Source organism: Trichomycterus rosablanca, chromosome 12 (genome assembly GCF_030014385.1).
Source record: "Trichomycterus rosablanca isolate fTriRos1 chromosome 12, fTriRos1.hap1, whole genome shotgun sequence".
Lineage (NCBI taxonomy): Eukaryota > Metazoa > Chordata > Actinopteri > Siluriformes > Trichomycteridae > Trichomycterus > Trichomycterus rosablanca.
The window spans coordinates 16340084-16364085 of record NC_085999.1 but is presented as its reverse complement, the minus strand read 5'-3'; the positions used below and the strand labels follow the sequence as shown (position 1 = coordinate 16364085).

Sequence of the window (24002 nt, the reverse complement as noted above, 5' to 3'; positions counted from 1 at the left end):
AAGCTGGGATATGCGAAGAAAGAATTTTGTTGTACTGTGCATCTGTATATGTATATATGACAATTTAAGACATTCTAATGCAGAGGAGTAAATATGCATTTTGATGCAGGATACAAACCCTATTTCCAAAAGATTTGGGACATTTTGTAAACAGCAAGAAAAACAAGAATCTGGGATTTGTTCATTCTCTTGAACCTTTATTTAACTGACAAAAGTACAAAAGATATGAAAGAAAGTGTTTTCACTGACCAGCTTAACTGTATTTTGTAAATATAAACACACGAAGCAGTGTGGCACGGTGGCTCACAGCAAGAAGGTCCTGGGTTCGATCCCCAGGTGGAGCGGTCCAGGTCCTGTCTGTGTGGAGTTTGCATGTTCCCCCCGTGTCTGCATGGGTTTCCTCCTGGAGCTCTGGTTTCCACCCACAGTCTTCAGGTGAATTGGAGATACAAAATTGTCCATGGCTGTGTTTGACATTAATTTTGAATACTGATGAATCTTGTGTAACGAGTAACTACCGTTTCTGTCATGAATGTAACCAAAGTGTAAAACATGATGTTAAAATCCTAATTAATTAACACGAGGCATGTTTACCACTGTGTTAAATCATGTTTCCTATTAATTACACTTTTTAATCATTTGGGAACTGATTATACTAATTGATGCAGTTTTGCAAGTGAAATGTTTGACTATTCTTGCTTGTCACAAGACTTCAGCTGCTCAGCAGTCCGTAGTCACGGTTGTCTCCTCATCATTCTTCTTTTCATGATGCACCATACGTTTTTAACTGATTGACGGTTTTCTCGTAAAATTTAGCACTCCTCTTACCAATCATCTGCTTATTATGGAATGTTATAATTTGAATGTTTTATAAGCTTTTCTTTTCTATTTCTTACTGACCCTTTGCAAGCATTAAAATATATTTTTATATTCATAAAAATACAGTCACATTTAGAATTACAGATGGTTGTTAATCATGAGCGTTCTTATTGCAGCCATAACATTAAAACCACCTTTTTACACTTACTGTCCATTTTATCAGCTCCACTTACCATATAAAAGCACTTTGTAGTTCTACAATTACTGACTGTAGTCCATCTGTTCCTCTGCATGCTTTGTTAGCCCCCTTTCATGCTGTTGTTTACTGGTCAGGACTCTCCCAGAGCAGGTATTATTTGGGTGGTGGATCATTCTCAGCATTGCAGTGACACTGACATGGTGGTAGTTTGTTAGTGTGTGTTGTGCTGGTATGAGTGGATAAGATACAGCAGCGCTGCTGGGGTTTTTAAACACCTCACTGTCCCTGCTGGACTGAGAATAGTCCACCAACCAAAAACATATCCAGCCAACAGCGCCCCGTAGGCAGCGTCCTGTGACCACTGCTGAAGGTCTAGATGATGACCAACTCAAACAGCAGCAATAGATGAGTGATCGTCTCTGACTTTACATCTACAAGGTGAACCAACTAGGTAGGAGTGTCTAAGAGTGGACAGTGAGTGGACACGGTATTTAAAAACTCCAGCAGCGCTGCTGTGTCTGATCCACTCAAACCAGCACAACACACACTAACACACCACCACCATGTCATTGTCACGGCAGTGCTGAGAATGATCAACCACCTAAATAATACCTACTCTGTGGTGATCCTGTGGGGGTGCTGCATGTACAGAAACAGATAGACTACAGTCAGTAATTGTAGAACTACAAAGTGCTCCTATATGGTAAGTGGAGCTGATGAAATAGACAGTGAGTGTAGAAACCAGGAAGTGGTTTTAATGTAATGGCTGATCAGTGTAAATTACATCAACATTTATTATTGTGACACCTATATAAGTGTGACATCTTTCCCATTTCAAATTTCTCTTACCCTAGGAGCAAAGTAAGCAGATAAAATGTCATGCTTTGAGTTCAGCGAGCATTTATCATCATTCAACCTTTCTAAACAGTGTTTTGATAACCAAACCCTGTGACAGCCAACCCCACTCTCTTCTATTTTAAAATATTAGCATGAAGCACATCATCAGAATTAGTGTGCCAGTGTTATATAGAGATAAATTGCTCTTCTCGCTGTGTATCTCCAACCTCAAAAGGTGATACTTTGTCAATGTCACCATTTTGTAAAGCCTGCCTTTTTTCCTCTGGTCGTTTGGTTTCTCCAAGGCTTCCAAGTTAATATAGCCTTGCCCCCATAATTCATTACGATCACATTTGAAATGAACAGCAGCTGAAAATGTTAATGAAATGCCTGATGGATAGGCACCAGTGGGTATAGACTGAACTGTGTCAGCATGCGGAAGGATGAGCTTTGACTAAAATAATGAGTAAAATGTGTTTTGTTATGTTCAATCTGGGCAGTTATGATTAAGTTCTGGTCAGAGTCACTGTTTTGATAATGTTGTGTTATTAGGAAAATTAAAATATTACTCTTTCTGTCAACCAATTGTCAGTTGTCTGGGATTAGGATTGGTGCAGCAGTGCAATTAGCAACAAACAATAAGATAAAATAAGATAAGATTCCTTTATTGATCCCCGTGGGGGAAATTCGAGTGTTACAGCAGCTCCAGTACAGTGTAAGTACAGTAAGTAGAGTATATAAAAATAGAGTAGAATAAAATAAAAATAAGTAAATTATAAAAAAAAAATAGCTATGAGGTGCATTTACTATTGTACAACAGTATGGTAATTACAAGTCCAGTGCTAGGAAAAAGAGTGGGGGGGATCTTGAGTTATTGTATGAGGGGGGGGGGGGTTGTAGAGCTGGCTCGCCAGTGTGAGGACAGCCTGTGTATTCTGCTATTGTTATAATGTAAAGCACACATTGTTAGGGACTAGAGAGCAAAATATACTGTGTAATGCCCTTAATCAGCTTGTTATTTAAATAAACTGTGAACGGCAGCTTGGACAGCAACTTAGAAAGACTAATTAGAAGCCAGATGTCCTGCTGACTGGCTGTCCTCCTCTGTTGAGAATATGTTTGTGTGTGTGTGTGTAAATACACTGACTGTGAGGACTAGCCAGAGGCTCTGTTGGGAGTGCAAGGATAGCGTCAATGAGAAGCAACAGATGCCTTTGTAATTCTTCCTGGTAGCCTTTCCCTTTGTGGTGCCGTTACTGTGTGTTTGTAAGGCATTGCACCATTAATGGGCTCCTATGAGTTAGTGTAAAAGGTCTTAGTATTTCGACCGTACATTATAATTTAAATGCATGAATGAATGTAGCTTATTAGATCCTACAGGCCGCTGGTGCCCAGCATAACCCAACCCAGGGGTCATCTTCTGGCTATAGAGAAACTGCTGCATTGACATTGTGCTTCCCTGCAATGGTCATGAATTTTTATCAATTCACTCACAGAGTTAAATTTAACAGCTTCTGTTGTCCTCAAAGACACATTCATGTCCACAGACATGTCAGAGTTTACCCGGACGAATGACTCACGAGAGGCTCTGTAGGACAATTAGCAGCCACAAAGCATTAAGATGCTCGATGAACAGCGCCACAACTTTTAATTGTCACCCGGCCACCTGTTTAAGGAGGAACTGTGCTGTTATTAGAGAGAAAGGCCCAGCACTATCCATCAAGCAGTGACCCATTACCTACCTGAGGAGGTTTAATCAATGGCGAAATAAACCTAAAACTTCTATTTCTGTTAAGCTGGATGAGGAGAAATTACCACACTCTGAGCTGAGGAAATGTGTGGCTCAGTGCCTAATTGGTTTGCACTTGCCTACCAAGTCTTTCTCGGATACAGTGCTTGATATTCCTGCAATTAATTCAACGATGAATGTTTCCTCTGCCAGCATTTAAGCATCCTTCTGCTATTTTATTTATACACACAGGTCTTTAAGTTTTTTGCACAAATTCCTTGTTTGTCCACAAAATAAAACACAATATATGGGCCACTTGGGTGGCACTGTTTCAGTCTTAGTGGTGCTATCAACTTAGCCTTACATCCAGTGTGGACAGTTGGTCATGACTGAGGGTGGGAAGGTTGCCACGGTTTCTCCAAACCCCAGCAATATGACCCCACGGAGGGCCTAGCATGACTCTTTGTACACAAAACCAGCGCTGACAGGTGAAAAGAAGCAGCTCTTCTCTGTCAGCACTGGGGTGGTGCATGCTGCTAATTACTTGCAATTAAATATTGAAAACAACTAGATTGGAAGGAAAAGGCTAGATTGGGCAAATGCTTAACATAAATAAAACAACACCCTATCTAGTCCAATATGTGAGTGTAGGACCATTCCAGAAGGAGGATAGCCTACAGAAGCACTCACTCACTCACTTTCTTTCTTAACTGCGTATCCAATTGGGGGCAGCGTTCTGGAGCCTATCCCAGCTTTTCAATGGGCGCAAGGCACACAGTAACCCTGGACGGGGAGCCAGTCCTTCGCAGGGCATGGATCATTCTCAGCACTGCAGTGACACTGACATGGTGGTGGTGTGTTAGTGTGTGTTGTGCTGGTATGAGTGGATCAGACACAGCAGCGCTGATGGAGTTTTTAAACACCTCAGTATCACTGCTGGACTGAAAATAGCCAGCAGCGCCCCCTGGGCAGCGTCCTTGACCACTGATGGTCTAGAACAGGGGTGTCAAACTCACGGCCCGCGGGCCAGATCCGGCCCGCCACGTCATTTTATGTGGCCCGCGAGAGCTTAAACGACGATTGTTGTGATGGTTCGAGTCGTTACAGAGACGCACTTATAATTTAATGGGACACCTGCGCCTTTAAGCGGCAACCATTGGCATCGTAGTCATGGCAACTAACTTTGACCTTCGCTGAGAAGCCATGCGACTTTTACGGCAAAAGTACGCGGGTAGTAATGTAAACAATAATAATAAATATAAATAATTATCTTTCAATATAATACCAAAGCATCGTCTGTAAGTAGTGGCGTTTATATTCTCAGTTGTTTGTAAATGTTTAGTGAGTATATCACAGCGTTTTAGTTACAAATTTACCGTAATTAAATACAATTGTTACTGTTACTATAGCAATTAGCATCTTTAAACAAAATCGTTAGCGCCATTTTACGTTTGGTTAAATCTCATAATTTACCAGATGTAACACTTGACTAAAGCTGTGTGCTTTTACTGTATTAAGTTCTTTATTGTTTTTATTGTTTGTATTTTTACTTCATTCTGGTGCACACAGTGTATCACACAGCTGGGAAGCAAATAAAACTGACTGTATTCTGAAGGGAGCTTTCTGTCTGTCTAGCTGAGAAAGGGGGATAAACTCTTAGCGAGGGCAGAACAATTGTCTTAAAATACACTGTAAAATCCTACATTAACTGCATCTCTCAAAATGCATGCTGATTTTGTGACCTGCAAAGTGACACATCCCGCCAGTAGATGATGTTAAGAAATATTTTCACATAATCCCAAAATGTACAAGAAGATAAGTAAGAAAATTAAGTAGAAGGAGGAAATTTAATGAAAATGAAAACAAGTTTGTGCTTCAGGAAGAGAAAACGGTGCGTCTCTTGTGTTATGAGGCCGTGTCTGTGGTAAAGGAGGACGATATAAATGCAGAATTTAGCCTCCAAGAAAAACAACAGACTGCAATCACAGCAGGATACGTTACAATCGGCCCTTTGAGGGCCACAATAATGCTGATGTGGCCCTCTGTGAAAATGAGTTTGACACCCCTGGTCTAGAAGATGACCAACTCAAACAGCAGCAATAGATGAGCAATCGTCTCTGACTTTACATCTGTAAGGTGGACCAAGCAGTGTTAATTTTGACAGCAAATTTTGATTTAGTTTTAGTCTTAGTCTTTTGACTAAAATGTCATTTAGTTTTAGTCATAATTTAGTCATCTTAATTGTTTTAGTTTTAGTCTAGTTTTAGTCGACTAATTATTATAGGAATATAGTCGACTAAATCTACAGTCGATTCAGTCGACTAAAATATAAAGGGTGTAAAATGTAAATGCTTTGTCATCAGTTCCCTTGAATTATTGTTATTGTTAAGTCATTATATACACTTACACAAAATGAAACATTTTTAATCAGTTATGGAATATTATTAATGTTTGAATGTGCAATACACACAAAACCAGATTTAACTTATTTCAAACAACATCTTTATTTACATGACCCTGCTTATTGAGCATAACAATAACAAAATATTAATGACCAGTAGGCCTGCTCTGCCTGAAAAATATATGCATTGTTTATAACAAATTGCATATTACATTCTTTATAAAACTGGGTACCGTTAAAGCTGCAGTGCCATTATGTTGCCATTATACTGCCAGCAGTGCCAGATTTCGTTCCAGATTTGTTGTGTTTTTACCCGAGATCGTCGCCCCACATGGTTTACACATCGTCTTGTTTTTCACGACGTCAAATGAGAAATGTGTCCATATATCGACTCTCCTCTTTCTCCCTGTTGACATTGTGGAGTTAACCTAGTTCCATGAGTAAAGACGGTTCATAGGCTAGTCTGGTCTTCCCGGGTTTAGATCAAATTTGTGCAAGTGTGGTCTTACCGCGGTACTGCAAAAGAGATTAGTACTGATTGGATGGCTACCCGGCTTGTCCCGCCTCTCCACATACACTAAAGTAGTTATGATTGAATCTCTATCTTGTCCCTACCTTCCACAAAACTAAATCAGTTCTGATTGGATGTCGTCCCTGCCAAACATTTTCGTCTCGTTTTTATTCGTTGACGAAAGTGTCAATTCATTTCGTCATAGTTTTTATCCTTTTATGTCGTTTTTATTTAGTTATCGTCTCGTTTTTGTCATGAAAAAAAGGTTCGTTGACGAAAACTATGACGAAAATCATTAGTCAACGAAATGAACACTGGGACCAAGTAGTTTAGAGTGTCTGATAGAGTGGACAGTGAGTGGTATTTAAAAACTCCAGCAGTGCTGCTGTGTCTGATCCATTTATACCAGCACAACACGCACTAACACACCACCACCATGTCATTGTCACTGCAGTGCTGAGAATGATCCACGACCCAAATAAAAACAGTACCAGTTCTTGACCATTGAAGAACAGCATGAAATGGGGCTAACAAAGCATGCAGAGAAGTATATGGACTACAGTCAGTAATTGTAGAACTACAAAGTGCTTCTATATGGTAAGTGGAGCTGATAAAATGGACAGTGAGTGTAGAAACAAGGAGGTGGTTTTACTGGCAATTATGTCTTAAACATATCTACATGTTCTAAGTAGTAATTGATTATGTAGATATGTATGTTGATTATAGATTTGTATATTTGGTGGGAAATTTGCCTATGCTGATTAGGACTTGTATTATACTCATGCATGAGAGTATAAATCTGACATTTAAATTCTGCAGATGTTTTTACTTTTTTTCCCTATTAGGCAGCATTGCTGATTTTCTGTCTGTATTCCTCCTGCAGGTTTGCTGACTCTGTCCGTGGGATGCTCAAGCTCATTGCAGTGCTAATGATGGCTGGAGCCTCTCTGGCTGCCACTTGGTTCACCCTCATGTGTCTGACCAGACTTACTCACTTGCTCTCCACCAAAGGTAATTTATTTTTGGATGTATGCATGAAGTAAACATCAGCGAATGCAGACTGCAGTGGCAGAGCTGAGAATTCTAGATCCAAAGGAGCTCATTAGGTCCAGTTCAGTGAAGTGTAGCAGAGACTTTGGCTCCACAGAAGCTGTCCTGAAATGAGCATATGCCCCACAGATCAGCCAGCTGAAACATTGTCATTCATCATCATCTCCTGTTCGGCACCTGCTCGCATCGGCTTTTTCAATGAGATACTCACTTCCAACGTATCTGTGTTTTTAACCTGGTAGACGAGATCATGCAAACACGAAGTGCCACTTAAGTGACTAGAAATTTTCAGGCTTTATATTACAAGTAATACAACCCCAAATCAGAAAAAGTTGAGACAGTATGGAAATGCAAATAAAATAAAAATTCAGTGTTCCTTACATTTACTTTGACTTTTATTTGATTGCAGACAGTTTGAACCCAAAATATTTCATGTTTTATCTGCTCAACTTCATTTCATTTATTAATAAACATTCATTCCTGCATTTCAGGCCTGCAACACAACAATTTCAAAAAAGTTGGGACGGGGGCAATTTAGTGCTAGTAATGAGGTGAAAAAACTAAATAATGATGTGATTCCAAACAGGTGATGTCAACAGGTGATCATAATCATGGTTTGGTACAAAAGCAGCATCCAGGAAAGTCTTTGATGAGCAAACATGATCAGAGGATCTCCAGTTTGTCAACAAATGTGTGAGAAAATGATTGAAATGTTTAAAAACAATGTACCTCAATTAAAGATTGGAAGGGATTTGCATTTTTCTCCCTCTACAGTGCATAATATCATTAAACCATTCAAGGAATTTGGAGGAATTACAGTGCATAAAGAACAAGGACGCATGCTTAAGCTGAACACCTGTGATCTTCGATCCCTCAGACGGCACTGCATCAAGAACCGCCACTCAACAATAGCTGATATAACCACATGGGTGAGGGATTACTTTGGCAAACCTTTGTCAAGCACTACAATACAGAGTTCCACAAATGTCACTTAAAACTTTACTGTGCAAAAAAGAAGCCTTATGTTAACCATGTCCAGAAGCGGCGTCGACTTCTCTGGGCTAGGAGGCATCTAGGATGGACCATCACACAGTGGAAACGTGTATTATGGTCAGATGAATCAGCATTTTGGAAAAAAAAAAAAAAATGGACGCCATGTGCTCCGGTCCAAAGACGAAAAGGACCATCCAGACTGTTATCAGCAACAAGTCCAAAAGCCAGGGTCTGTCATGGTATGGGGCTGTGTCAGTGCCCTTGGCAAAGGTCATTTACACTTCTGTGATGGCAGCATTAATGCAGAAAAGTACAATAAGATCTTAGAGCAACATATGCTGCCTTCAAGACGTCATCTTTTCTAGGGGGACGTCCATGCATTTTTCAACAAGACGATGCAAAACCACATGCTGCACACATTACAAAGGCATGGCTGCAGAAGAAGAGGGTACGGGTACTGGACTGGTCTGCCTGCAGTCCTGACCTGTCTCCAATAGAGAATGTGTGGAGAACGACGACCCCGTACTGTTGCACATCTTAAGACGTGTTTGCAGGAAGAATGAGACAAAATAAAACCTGAAACACTAAATCACTTGGTCTCCTCGGTGCCAAAACGTCTTTTAAGTGTGGTGAAAAGGAATGGCAACATTACAAAAGGGTAAATGCTTTACTGTCCTAACTTTTTTTGGAATGTGTTGCAGGTCTGAAATGCAGGAATGGATGTTTATTAATAAATGAAATAAAGTTGACCAGACAAAACATGAAATATCTCAGGTTCATCCTGTCTGCACTCAAATAAAAGTCAAAGTAAATGTAAGAAGCTCTGTGTTTTTTATTATTTGCATTTTAGATGCTGTCCCAACTTTTTCTGAATTGCGGTTTGTAGAATAGTAAACAAGGCATGGACACAAGAGTCTTACCATTTTTCATTCTGGTCTGAATACTTGATTTCGCTTCCTGTTGCAATTCTCCAGTTTTTATTCAGACTTGGGACCGGCACTTAGAGCGCACTGACAGGTGCACCTCCCAATGGGTCGGCTGTTCGACCAGCACATAGCCTGAACCCAGCACCAACCACCACCACCCCATCTTTGAGTTTAAGCATAAACTTTTTTCAAAATGAACTGCAAATTCAAACCAAACATTTTTCTTATTTTACTTAGAACCTAGAAGCTTAGAAAATCATATCACTTACTGTGTAGGTCCAATTTAATAAACGACTCTTTTATGTTCAGTAACCAACATGAAATGATATTTGTTTTGCTATTTTGTTATTACTGTTATTGTAAATTACTCTCTTGTGATATTCCAGGCAGAGTACACTAATGTCCCTAGTGTGATTTGTTTCTCATACTGAGCTTAAAAACTGACTATAAAGTTTAATGACTATAATTCTTTTGTACCCTCAGCCACACTCTTTACCTCGTGCATCCTGGTGGGAATCTTCATCAACAGCAGCATTCCAATCTTCTTTGAGCTTTTCATTGAGACTGTTTACCCTGTGCCGGAGGGAATCACCTGTGGTGTGGTCACCTTCCTCAGCAATCTGTTCACAGGCCTGCTGCTCACTTTTCTCACCTTCTATTCCACAGGTAAGTTTACTCGGGGTAGGATTAACATCAGGGATTAGTGCTCATAGCATGCCTTGCAGCGCTACAAATTGGTTTTTCTAATCAGCTCACAGGTTATTCGCTTATTTTGTTATATGACTACTTGAAAGCTTTGCAGAACTGACAATATTATTAAAGCGTGCAATCATTTCAATGTAAAATACTTCTAGTGATTTTCAAGGTATGTCACCTATTAAGAAGTTTCTTTTATTTTTTATTAAAACAGGTATTAAGCCACTTAATTGTGTTCTTTACTATACCTTCAGTGCATATACACCGATCAGCGATAACATTAAAACCACCTCCTGGTTTCTACACTCACTGCTCATTTTATCAGCTCCAATTACCATATAGGAGCACTTTGTAGTTCTACAATTACTGCCTGTAGTCTATCTGTTTCTCTGCATACTTTCACCCTGTTCTTCAATGGTCAGGACCACTACAGAGCAGGTATTATTTAGGTGGTGGATGATTCTCAGCAATGCAGTGACAATGACATGGTGGTGGTGTGTTAGTGTGTGTTGTGCTGGTATGAGTGGAGTTTTTAAATACCATGTCCACTCACTGTCCACTTTATTAGACACTCCTACCTAGTTGTTCCACCTTGTAGATGTAAAGTCAGAGACGACCACTCATCTGTTGCTGCTGTTTGAGTTGGTCATCTTCTAGACCTTCGTCAGTGGTCTTAGGACGCTGCCCATGGGGCAGTGTCACCGCAGTGCTGAGAATGATCCACCACCCAAATAATACCTACTCTGTAGTGTATGTACTTTATATCTCTTGACTTTGTCCTCATATTAACAAACATTTATGCATATGAGGTGCTCAAGTCTGATACGCCAGCCCAACACCACAGAGACATTTTACTTGTAAAGATGTAAAGAAACTCAACAAACTGTTTAAGAAAGCTGGCTCAGTGTTGGGCTGCTCACTTGACAGTTTTGAGTTGGTGGCTGGAGAAGGTCACTGAACAAACTCATAACCATACTTGACAACTCATCACACCCCCTCCATGACCTGCTAGTCAGACACCGGAGCACTTTCAGCAACAGACTCATCCAACTCCGCTGTAACAAGGAACAATTACATAGTGTTGTACAATAATATTTGTGTACTTTAAAACTTTTTGCTTTAATGTAATTTCAGCTGTTGTAACTATTTATCTATCTGTCTGTCTATCTGTCTGTCTGTCTATCTATCTATCTATCTATCTATCTATCTATCTATCTATCTATCTATCTATAAATCTATCTATCTATTTATAAATCTATCTATCTATCTATCTATCTATCTATCTATCTATCTATCTATCTATCTATCTATCTATAAATCTATCTATCTATCTATCTATTTATAAATCTTTTTATAAATCTATCTATCTATCTATCTATCTATCTATCTATCTATCTATCTATCTATCTATCTATCTATCTACAGTATCTATCTATCTATCTATCTATCTATCTATCTATTTATAAATCTATTTATCTATCTATCATCTATCTATCATCTATCTATTTATTTACATTTACATTTTCAGCATTTAGCAGACGCTTTTATCCAAAGCGACTTACACAATGAGCAATTGAGGGTTAAGGGCCTTGCTCAGGGACCCATCTGATAGGGATATCTATCTATCTATCTATCTATCTATCTATCTATCTATCTATCTATCTATCTATCTATCTATCTATCTATTTATTTATAAATCTATCTATCTATCTATCTATCTATCTATCTATCTATCTATCTATTTATAAATCTATCTATTTATTTATAAATCTATCTATCTATCTATCTATCTATCTATCTATCTATCTATCTATCTATCTATCTATCTATCTATCTATCTGCCTATCTGTCTATTTATAAATCTATCTATCTATCTATCTATCTATCTATCTAATCTATCTATTTATAAATCTATCTATCTATCTTATATAAGATATACTTTCACAGATCGGAGATGATAAACACCATGTGCTGGAAATGAAAGCAGTTTTTTCATTGTTGATGTAGCGATCTCTATTTATTTATTCTTTTTTTGAGGTCCAGTAATAAAGGACCCATGGACCGGTACTGGTCCGCGGACCGGTGGTTGGGGACCCCTGGGCTAGCGGATTAGACTGCAGCGCCACTTGAAGTCCCCACATTTTGTTTTTGAACTTAGATTCTCCACTGGTATATCCTCACACATCACTCTATTTATTTATAATGCATCCACCTCCATACTTCACCATAGGTTTAGAAATTATTGCCAAAGTTCTATTTTTCTTTCATTTGCCCTTTGTTCAAATTCATCTAAATGCTAATGTGCAAAGTTTAGGCATGCAGGTTTAGTGTTTTAATTTCGTGGAATGTAACTGTTGGTTAACAGTGCTGCTAAAAAGAAAATTGTTTTATGGGGGTAAGGATGTCAGTCTGCTGGGCATATAATATACTCCATTGGTGTGTATGTACAGGGAATAGGAAGCATTTTGGGAATTTGCCAATTTTGTCAGTGGACAAGGAAAAAATGATAGACTAAACTAATTACTAAAAAAGAAAACGTTACTTTAAAACATCAGTCTTTTTTAGAGCCACCAAAATGTCATGACATCCATGATCGGCCCTCTTGGTACTCTGACAAGAGTAACCAGTGGATTGAGAACCTGTTATGAAAACAGAAAACAACATTTCGAATTCATCGTTTCGAATCTCATCTCTGCTATCTGACAGGCTGGGCGCCTACATGAACAACGATTGGCTGTTGTTTATACAGTTTGGGAGCCGGGCAGGGATTCCTCATAACTGATGCAATTACGACCTCCGCTGGCTGATTGATGGCACCTGCACAGGGACAAGGGAAAATGCGTTAATCAGGTTGTGGCTCTCCGTACACAAAGCTGATCTGTATATGAATTCGCCTCGTGCAGGTGAAAAGATGCAGTCGGCTACTGCACACGTGTCGGAGAGTGGCGTGTGTCAGTCTCGGCTTTCCTCAAACAGGGTGGAGATCGAGATCAGTAGAGAGGAAGCATAATACAATTGAGTAATTTAAAGGGGGAATGCATAAACAATAATAAAAATAAAAAACAAATGCAGTGAACAAATGCAATTGACAAAAGCATAGAACATAACCATGTTTAATCCCTGCTTGATGCTGTAGTTTGCTGTTGGCACTGGTTAGCCAGTGCTTTGCTTAGTAACAAGCCATGTGGCCTGAAGTCCAAAGCTGTTGACAGTAGGCAGATGCTCATGCATATACTGTACATTACCACTGACATCCTGCCAGATTTGAACCTATTTCCATTCTGTCCTCATACCTGTTGAGGTTCCATCATGATGAATGGTAAATTCCATGTTCCATAAACAGCGTGTTCCATAACCACATCAAGTGGACTACATCAAACAGTGCTGTTAAACCTGCCAGCCATTAGATCCACTGGCTGGATTGTGTGTCTGTGACTAACAGCCTGCTGGATTAGTTGGTGGAAGTGGTGTGCTGGATTTTCTCATGCAGCTCTTCCCTCTTCCTGATGGTCTTCCTGAGAAGATTAAAGTGTGATGAGTAGGATTAACATAGCTCAGCCTTTTTAAATCTGATTCTGTTTGGCAGTTCCAGGTAGGGTAGCACACGATCAGGATACAAAAACTAAAATATGATTGCAGTACCTAAAAACAATGCCTCTATTAATTATCACTATATACAAACCCTACTGTATGCTTTACAATAATTATATATACAAAACAAAGAGAATCTGTGGTTTGTTAATTCTTTTGAATCTTTAACTAATAATAGTAAAAAAAAGAAAAAAAAAAAGAAAACATTTTAAATGATCATCCTTATTGTATTTTGTAAATCGAAACATATTTAAAATTTAATGCCTCCAACAAAAACTGCTGAATTGATGGGTTTGCTTTTAATATCCGTTCATTTATGGATAAATATACACTGATCAGCCATAACATTAAAACCACCTCCTTGTTTCTACACTCACTGTCCATTTTATCAGCTCCACTTACCATATAGAAGCACTTTGTAGTGCTACAATTACTGACTGTAGTCCATTTGTTTCTCTGCATGCTTTGTTAGCCCCCTTTCAAGCTATTCTTCAATAGGCAGGATCCCCCCCCCCCCCCCCCCCCCCAGGACCGCCACAGACCGAGTATTATTTAGGTGGTGGATCATTCTCAGCACTGCAGTGACACTGACATGGTGGTGGTGTGTTAGTGTGTGTTGTGCTGTCATTAGTGGATCAGACACAGCAGCGCTGCTGGAGTTTTTAAATACCGTGTCCACTCACTGTCCACTCTATTAGACACTCCTATCTAGTTGGTCCAGCTTGTAGATGTAAAGTCAGAGACGATCGCTCATCTATTGCTGCTGTTTGAGTTGGTCATCTTCTAGACCTTCATCAGTGGTCACAGGACGCTGCCTACGGGGCGCTGTTGGCTGGATGTATTTTTGGTTGGTGGACTATTCTCAATCCAGCAGTGACAGCACAACACAAACTAACAAACCACCACCATGTCAGTGTCACTGTAGGGCTGAGAATGACCCACCACCCAAATAATACCTGCTCTGTAGTGGTATAGAGACTGGGAGAGTCCTGACCATTGAAAAACAGCATGAAAGGGGGCTAACAAAGCATGCAGAGAAACAGATGGACTACAGCCAGTAATTGTAGAACTACAAAGTGGAGCAAATGAAATGGACAGTGAGTGTAGAAACAAGGAGGTGGTTTTAATGTTATGGCTGATCAGTGTTAGTGAGTTAGTCTTTATGAGGAACTGAACTAGTCTTTATCTATACCTTGTGTAGATTAGTGGTTTGCATAATCTCTTCCCAATGTTTAAGGCGTGCACCTCCACAGCATCCAAATAATTAACACTAACAGCGAACTGCTGACAATTTGACATTTTTAAAGGACTCATAATTAGACAGTTGACACGACAGTTTCCAGTGTGATTCATAAAGTGCAAACACAGCTGCAGAGCATTGATAAATCTGCCCTGATGACTCACTTCATTTTTCTGTTTATTTTTTGTTACCTAATCTACTGTTTCTGCCTGATTACTTGCTGTGAAAATGTATTCACATATTTAGTAATTACAGTTAACATAAAATCAGGTCAAAAATAAAAATATCAATTTTAATGCTGGTTGTGTTAAACTTTTAGCTGATTCTAGTAGTTCATCCATGCTGTAAATGTTTTGGCACATTCTGGTTAACAAGAATGTCTTTCAGTTTTTGCAGTTGGACCTCTTTGCCATTAAACATTAATTTATAAGGTTTTATATTTTTTTAAATACACTATATTGCCAAAAGTATTTGCTCGTCTGCCTTCACACACATATGAAATTGAGTGACATCCCATTCTCAATCCATAAGGTTTAATATGATGTTGGCCGAGCAGCTGCATCCAAGCCTTACATCACCAAGCGCAATGCGAAGCGTCGGATGCAGTGGTGTAAAGCACGCCGCCACTGGACTCTGGAGCAGTGGAGACATGTTCTCTGGAGTGACGAATCACGCTTCTCCGCCTGGCAATCCGATGGACGAGTCTGGGTTTGGCGATTGCCAGGAGAACGGAACTTGTCTGACTGCATTGTGCCAAGTGTAAAGTTTGGTGGAGGGGGGATTATGGTGTGGGGTGGTTTTTTGGGCTCGGCCCTTTAGTTCCAGTGAAAGGAACTCTTAATGCTTCAGCATACCAAGAGATTTTGGACAATTTCATGCTCCCAACTTTGTGGGAACAGTTTGTGTATGGTTCCTTGACCTCAGTTCTAACCTCAACCTGATAGAATACCTTTGGGATGAATTAGAGCGGAGACTGCGAGCCAGGTCTTCTTGTCCAACATCAGTGTCTGACCTTACAAATGCGCTTCTGGAAGAATGGTCAAAAATTCCCATAAACACACTCCTAAACCTTGTGGAAAACCTTCCCAGAAGAGTTGACGCTGTTATAGCTGCAAAGGGTGGGCCATGGAAACCCATTCCATGAAGCTCTCTACACACTGTTCTTGAGCTCATCTGAAGGCCACATGAAGTTTGGAGGTCTGTAGTGATTGACTGTGCAGAAAGTTGCCGACCTCTGCGCACTATGCGCCTCGGCATCCGCTGACCCGCTCTGTCATTTTACGTGGCTACCACTTCGTGGCTGAGTTGCTGTTGTTCCCAATCGCTTCCACTTTGTTATAATACAACTGACAGTTGATTGTAGAATATTTAGTAGCGAGGAAATTTCATGACTGGACTTGTTGCACAGGTGGCATCCTATCACTGTACCACGCTGGAATTCACTGAGCTCCTGAGAGCCACCCATTCTTTCACAAATGTTTGTAGAAGCAGTCTGCATGCCTAGATGCTTGGTTTTATACACCTGTGGTGATGGAAGTGATTGGAACACCTGAATTCAATGATTTGGATGGGTGAGTGAATACTTTTGGCAATATAGTGTATGTAAGATGTGAAAAATATGTGTGAGCTGTCTTTGTCTAAAATTAAAACACAAGTCTGGTCACCCAGTTTTATTACTGAGACGTACTGTATCACCTACAGGACTATTTCAAGACACTTGTCATTGTTGCTCTATTGGATTTGAGCCCTGGAGAATAAATTAGAATGAAAAGCTAGACTGCTTGATTCTATTGCTTTGTTTTTTATTAGAATGGAATACAAAGCAAAAGATTGCAAATCTGAGTGTCTGCATGCAGGATGGAATTAGGTTAGCAAGGTTGTCCTGTTTTTCTGTTATACTGTTTATGTATTATTATCTGCAGATGAAAACATGACATTTTACTAACCACATTCACTTTACTTAAAAAGTCTAGTTTGCTTCATGCTGTGGGCTCCAGAAACTATGCTGGCTGTGGTAAAGCACAGTTAAACATTATACTACAACCCCAAATCAAAAAAGTTGGGACAGCATGGAAAATGCAAATAATAGTAAAACACAGAGTTTCTTACATTTACTTTGACTTTTATTTGAGTGCAGACAGGATGAACCTGAGATATTTCATGTTTTGTCTGCTCAACTTCATCTTATTAATTAATAAACGTCCATTCCTGCATTTCAGGCCTGCAACACATTCCAAAAAAGTTGGGACAGTAAAGCATTTACCACTTTGTAATGTTGCCATTCCTTTTCACCACACTTAAAAGACGTTTTGGCACCGAGGAGACCAAGTGATTTAGTGTTTCAGGTTATATTTTGTCTCATTCTTCCTGCAAACACGTCTTAAGATGTGCAACAGTACGGGGTCGTCGTTGTCGCATTTTTTGTTTTAATATTCTCCACACACTTTGCCAGGAGCACTGACACAACACCCATACCATGACACACCCTGGCTTTTGGACTTGTTGCTGATAACAGTCTGGATGGTCCTTTTCGTCTTTGGTCCGGAGCACACGGCGTCCATTCTTTCCAAAAAAGACCTGAAATGTTGATTCATCAGACCACAATACATGTTTCTACTGTGTGATGCTCCATCCTAGATGCCTCCGAACCCAGAGAAGTTGACGCCGCTTCTGGACATGGTTAACATAAGGCTTATTTTTGCACAGTAAAGTTTTAAGTGGCATTTGTGCATGTAAGTCTGTATTGTAGTGTTTGGCAAAGGTTTGCTGAAGTAATCCCTCACCCATGTGGTTATATCAGCTATTGTTGAGTGGCGGTTCTTGATGCAGTGCCGCCTGAGGGATCGAAGATCACAAGCGTTCAGCTTAAGCTTGCGCCCTTGGCGTTAACGCACTGAAATTCCTCCAGATTCCTTGAATCGTTTAATGATATTATGCACTGTAGAGGGAGAAATATGCAAATCCCTTCCAATCTTTCTTTGAGGTACATTGTTTTTAAACATTGCAATTATTTTCTCACACATTTGTTGACAAACTGGAGATCCTCTGATCATCTTTGCTCATCAAAGACTTTCCTGGATGCTGCTTTTGTATCAAACCATGATTATGATCACCTGTTGACATCACCTGTTTGGAATCACATCATTATTTAGTTTTTTCACTTCATTATGCCCCCATCCCAACTTTTTTTTGGAATGTGTTGCAGGCCTGAAATGCAGGAATGGATGTTTATTAATAAATGAAATGAAGTTGAACAGACAAAAATGACATGAAATATCTTGGGTTCAAACTGTCTGCAATCAAATTAAAGTCAAAGTAAATGTGAGGAACACTGCATTTTTATTTTATTTGCATTTCCCAACTTTTTTCTGATTTGGGATTGTATTTAAAATGACTTTTCCTGTTTATGCATTTACAGTTGCATGGAAAAGTTTATGAACCCCTTGGAAAAACATTATTTTCTGCATTAATTGATCATAAAATAGGGTTTTATTATCCTCCAAGTCACAATAATAGACGTACTCATTCTACCAGAGCTAATAACACAGACAAATGTTAAGCATTAGATTTCATATCTACTAGAATGTTCTTTGGCAGTAATATTGTTTTTTTTGTAGCTGCTGATTGGAAGAATATTAGACCGCTCTGGGTTTTCATGCATGAGCAGCTCTTTTCTGCACATACTAAAGCATTTTATTTGGCTGAGGTTTAGCCATTTCCAAACAGATGTTCCTCTTTATAAAACATTCTCTTGTTCCTGTACTGCACTTTCAGTTATCGACTTGTTCTATTGTCCGACTTCTATTAAGCTTTTGGTGATGGATGTTTGCCTTTTTGTTAACAGACTGTTTTGTAGAAGTGTTGTGTAGGTAGGTTCTATGTGATTTTTTTTTTAACAAAGCAGCATTGTTTTGAACACAACCAGATTACTTTGAAAGGTCATTAATTGTCAGCAAGTCTCTTGTCATTTATGTAGGCTCTTCTTTACTTCCTTAAGCATTGTTCTCTTGGTGGGATCTTTGCAGGATGGCCACTTTTAGGGATAGCAGCAAAAGCACGTTGCAGCAAGTTTCTGCTAAATTAAATTAAAACTTTAAAGGTCGCTCGGGCGGCACGGTGGCTCTGTGGGTAGCACTGTCGCCTCACAGCAAGAAGGTCCTGGGTTCCATCCCCAGGTGGGGCGGTCCGGGTCCTTTCTGTGTGAAGTTTGCATGTTCTCCCTGTGTCTGCGTGGGTTTCCTCCGGGAGCTCCGGTTTCCTCCCACAGTCCAAAGACATGCAAGTGAGATGAATTGGAGATACAAAATTGTCCATGACTGTGTTTGATATAACCTTGTGAACTTGATGAACCTTGTGTAATGAGTGACTACCGTTCCTGTCATGAATGTAACCAAAAGTATAAAACATGACGTTAAAATTCCAATAAACAAACAATTACAGGCCGCTCAGGTGGCGTAGCGGTAAAATACGCTAGCACACCAGAGCTGGGCTCTCTAATACATCGTATAGAATCTTAGCTCTGTCTTCTGACTGGGCTGGGTGACTACATGAACAACGATTGGCTGTTGTTCATAGGGGTGGGACAAGCCGGACCAGGGTTTCTCATAATTGGTGCAATTATGACCTCTGCTGGCTGATTGATGGCGCCTGCGCAAAGTTAGGGAATAATGCTGATCAGGGTGTGGCTCTCCGTGCACAAGGCTGATCCGCATATGAACTCGCCTCGTGCAGGTGAAAAGATGCTTGTCAGTTGCGAAGCTCCTCGGTCAGCAGCGGAGGGTTGTATCTGTATAGGTGAAGCGTAATGCAATCAGGGTAATTGGCTACGGCTAGATTAGGGGAGCTGGTCTGCTACCAGTTGGCTGGGCGCCCTCTAGCTGGCACAATTGGCAGTCTCTGCTGCAGACAATATTGGCCACTAGTCTGCTGTGTGGGAAAAGACCAGACAAAAAGTAAATTATCGTAAATAAATTATCATTGATTTTTAATTTGTATAAACTTGCACAAGTGTTGTTTATTTGCAAATTCTGGCTTGTCAGCTAAATTAACCGTTTTCGGTACACGAAGGGAGATGTTAGTTTACATGCTAGCGCATTGTGCCACCCCATCCCATTGGTTTGAATGGCATGAGGCTAACTGTGTTAACTTAGCGAACCTGTTTGAAACTGATGGAATTGCTGTCTAAGTAGTGCGTTCAAATAACCTGCTCTATAAGTCAATGACTTATTAGAATCCTCTGTACTTAGGTAGCTGCCTATGTAAGCAGTAAGACAGCAAGGCAGCTCACTAGGTTCTCGAACACACCCTCTATGTGCAAGACTTGCCTCACACTCACAGAAGTATTGGCAGATAATAAGGGGTCGGTGGATTGCGCGTGTCGGAGGGAGCTTGTGTCGGGCAAATATACCCTCCTTGGATGCAGTCAGGGTCGCCAGCAGCGAAAGGCTAATCGGCTACGCAAAATTGGGAGCAAAAGGTAGAAATTGCAAAAATAAAAAGGTTAAAAAGTACATTTTAAAGGTAACTGGTAACAAAGCATCCATGTCATTGTCAGCACTGACGAACTGATGAAATGTGTCAATGTATATTTTAGCTCCATGCTAATTGTCTCACATTAAGAGAAACTGTTAGCTTGGGCTGCCGCGATTGGTCGACCTAGTCGATGACGGCGTTGATGTCAATATTTTAAGTCGATGCATTGTTTTTTAAACTATGTTTATAAATGATACTTTTTAATTTCTACAACGTTTCCATCCATGTAACCGTTCATATGATTTCCCTCAGCTCCACTTGTTGCGTGCAAGACATAAGTTGTATTTGGTCCAGTCACTGGTTGCCGGCATAAAGCGCAATCTTAAAAAATGCCGTCTGCAGCAGAGTCTTTTTCAAAGAAAAGCTAAAAGTTTTTTAAGACCCAAATCATCAAAAGTTTGGGGAAACTTAAAACTGGCTCAAAACAAAAATGTGGTTTGTACACTGTGCAAAGCTTTGATGGTACCACAGCAGCACTAGTGCGATGTTGCACGTCTATATTGTTTCATTAAACTTAATCGCGGAGATCCGTATTATAGAATACCATATTCCTTAGCAAGTTCAGTTAGAGTGCATTTTTACTTCTATATTGTTTCATTAAGCTTCTTAATCGAGGAGATCTTGGAATACCGTATTCCTTAGCAAGTTCAGTTAGGGCACATTTTTACTTCTCGATTGTTTCATTAAGCTTCTTAATCGCGAAGATCCTAGAATACCGTATTCCTTAGCGAGTTCAATTAGGGCACATTTTTACTTCTCGATTGTTTCATTAAGCTTCTTAATCGCGAAGATCCTAGAATAACGTATTCCTTAGCGAGTTCAGTTAGGGCGCATTTTTACTTCTATATTGTTTCATTAAGCTTCTTAATCGTGGAGATCTTGGAATACCGTATTCCTTAGCGAGTTTAGTTAGGGCACATTTTTACGTCTGTATTGTTTCATTAAGCTTCTTAATCATGGAGATCCTAAAATACCGTATTCCTTAGCAAGTTCAGTTAGGGCGCATTTTTACGTCTGTATTGTTTCATTAAGCTTCTTAATCACGAAGATCCTAGAATACCGTATTCCTTAGCGAGTTCAGTTAGGGCGCATTTTTACGTCTGTATTGTTTCATTAAGCTTCTTAATCACGGAGATCCTAGAATACCGTATTCCTTAGCGAGTTCAGTTAGGGTGCATTTTTACGTCTGTATTGTTTCATTAAGCTTCTTAATCACGGAGATCCTAGAATACCGTATTCCTTAGCGAGTTCAGTTAGAGTGCATTTTTACGTCTGTATTGTTTCATTAAGCTTCTTAATCACGGAGATCCTAGAATACCGTATTCCTTAGCGAGTTCAGTTAGAGTGCATTTTTACGTCTGTATTGTTTCATTAAGCTTCTTAATCACGAAGATCCTAGAATACCGTATTCCTTAGTGAGTTCAGTTAGGGCGCATTTTTACGTCTGTATTGTTTCATTAAGCTTCTTAATCACGAAGATCCTAGAATACCGTATTCCTTAGCGAGTTCAGTTAGGGCGCATTTTTACGTCTGTATTGTTTCATTAAGCTTCTTAATCACGGAGATCCTAGAATACCGTATTCCTTAGCGAGTTCAGTTAGAGTGCATTTTTACGTCTGTATTGTTTCATTAAGCTTCTTAATCACGAAGATCCTAGAATACCGTATTCCTTAGTGAGTTCAGTTAGGGCGCATTTTTACTTCTATATTGTTTCATTAAGCTTCTTAATCACGGAAATCCTAAAATATCGTATTTCTTAGCGAGTTCAGTTAGGGCACATTCACACGCGCCGTGCACTTTTTGTGGTTGCCGCAGCGATCAAAACGCAAAAAGCTTCTTATATGAATGAGCCCTAATGCTAACCACTGTGTTTACATCACTTAGAATGTGAAGTAAGTTTTGAGTTAATGTGTCGGTTAGAATCTGTCGTTACTGTACGTTGGACTTGATGAGACGTCCCTACCTCTAACTCTTTTATTTCTGTTATAAGTTTAAGCACTTTGCTTTGTGTACGGAACACCATAAACACGTGTTGCACTTTGTTTAATATGGAGCACTTGAGAATTTGATAATATGGACATAAACCCTGTTTACATTTAGTTTTGTGCCATATTATTGTGCCATACAGTTTGTTGTTAAGATAAAAGAAGCTTAAACGAGATTCTGAATTACATTTTTTGAAGGAAAATTAATCGATAAAATAGTCTATAGATTATTTGATAGAAAAATAGTCATTAGTGGCAGCCCTACTGTTAGCCTCCTGGAGCACATCTGAAAGGATCTGAAAGCAGTAAACCTAGCGAGAAGTTGTCAGCCTCAGCACTAAATGAGCTACAATTAGGAATAATCACTGCGGTATAAAGCACGTCTTGGCAGTTTCAGATTTGATTACAGCTGTCTGTGAGTACTCGTGTCCCCTGAGTCCACTCGTGTCCCTGTACACGGGGCCTTTTAAAATGTCATTTTGTGTCAACCTTTCTAGCCTGCCAAATCCCTCAGGACGCTGTCAAAAAGGAACATCACGGCTCAAATTGGAGTTTTAACAACGTCTCTGCCCTCTAGACAACATGTATCAAGTGACAGAGGGAAGGAAATAAACAGCAGCAATTTGCATGGTGTGGAACTGACAGGCAGGAAATAATTGCTATGCCATTATTGCAGAGGAGGTGAGATCTTTAGTTTTTAGTAGAAGCCAGTTGCATGCTGAACAACACAGCAGTTAAACCTTTGCATCACCAAGGGGTGTGTTAGTAACCTATAGGAAAATCTGATTGGATTATCTGACCGTGAGCAGGCCAATCTGATTCCTTATTAGCATTCGCTGTGGCTATCCTGCCACTACTGTAACCTCTTTCTATTCTAAATTGATAGTGCCGGGGCTGGCGTGTGGCTCAGATAAAACGGCTAGGTAAACACAACTCCATTAACCCGCCGCCACAGCCCAACGCTGTCGTCCGGCTAGTGAGGCCTGATTAATGAGAAAGCTTTTGCACAGGACCCCCATGACTTTTCTCCGCTGTTATACTTTTCCGCTGCTTCTCTCATCCCACTCTTCAGATACGACCGTCACCGTGTCCTCTCCCTCTTGCTGATATGGACTGTGCTGCACGGCTAAATCATACCATTTGCTTGAAATGGACCCAGCAGCTGACCCAGCATGGATTTCACTTTTCACCATCGATTGCTGCGCTCTCTTCAGGGGCAATTGATCAACCCGTTATCCTGGTTCATGACGCTGTCAAATTGAAATCCTCTTCTCTATTGAATTAGGAGCGCTGCTTTGGCCAGTCTCAGAGGTCTGTACGCTCAGAGGTCTGTGCAGTTCAGATGTTTGCTATTATATTGAGGCTTTAGCTCAGGGGTGGGCAAACTTTTCGGCTCAAGGGCCACACTGGGTTTTAAAACTTGACAGACGGGCCGGGCGGGGGTGGGGCTTTGGAACTAATATAAATTCACATTTAAACCTTTATTTTCATGA

At 40.0% G+C, this 24002-nt stretch overlaps 1 protein-coding gene across 2 annotated transcripts in view; it reads left to right on the top strand.

Annotated features, from left to right (window-relative positions):
* The window catches only part of slc49a4 (solute carrier family 49 member 4), a 108912-nt gene that overhangs the window by 66003 nt on the left and 18907 nt on the right, over nt 1–24002 (top strand). For both annotated transcript variants that reach the window (XR_010014160.1, XM_063005943.1), the window contains exons 7-8: nt 7380–7507; nt 9949–10131. Coding sequence is in view for 1 of the 2 variants with exons in the window: in XM_063005943.1 (XP_062862013.1) it covers nt 7380–7507; nt 9949–10131 (311 nt within the window). In the remaining variant the exon portion in view is untranslated. The remainder of the gene's footprint in view (nt 1–7379; nt 7508–9948; nt 10132–24002) is intronic.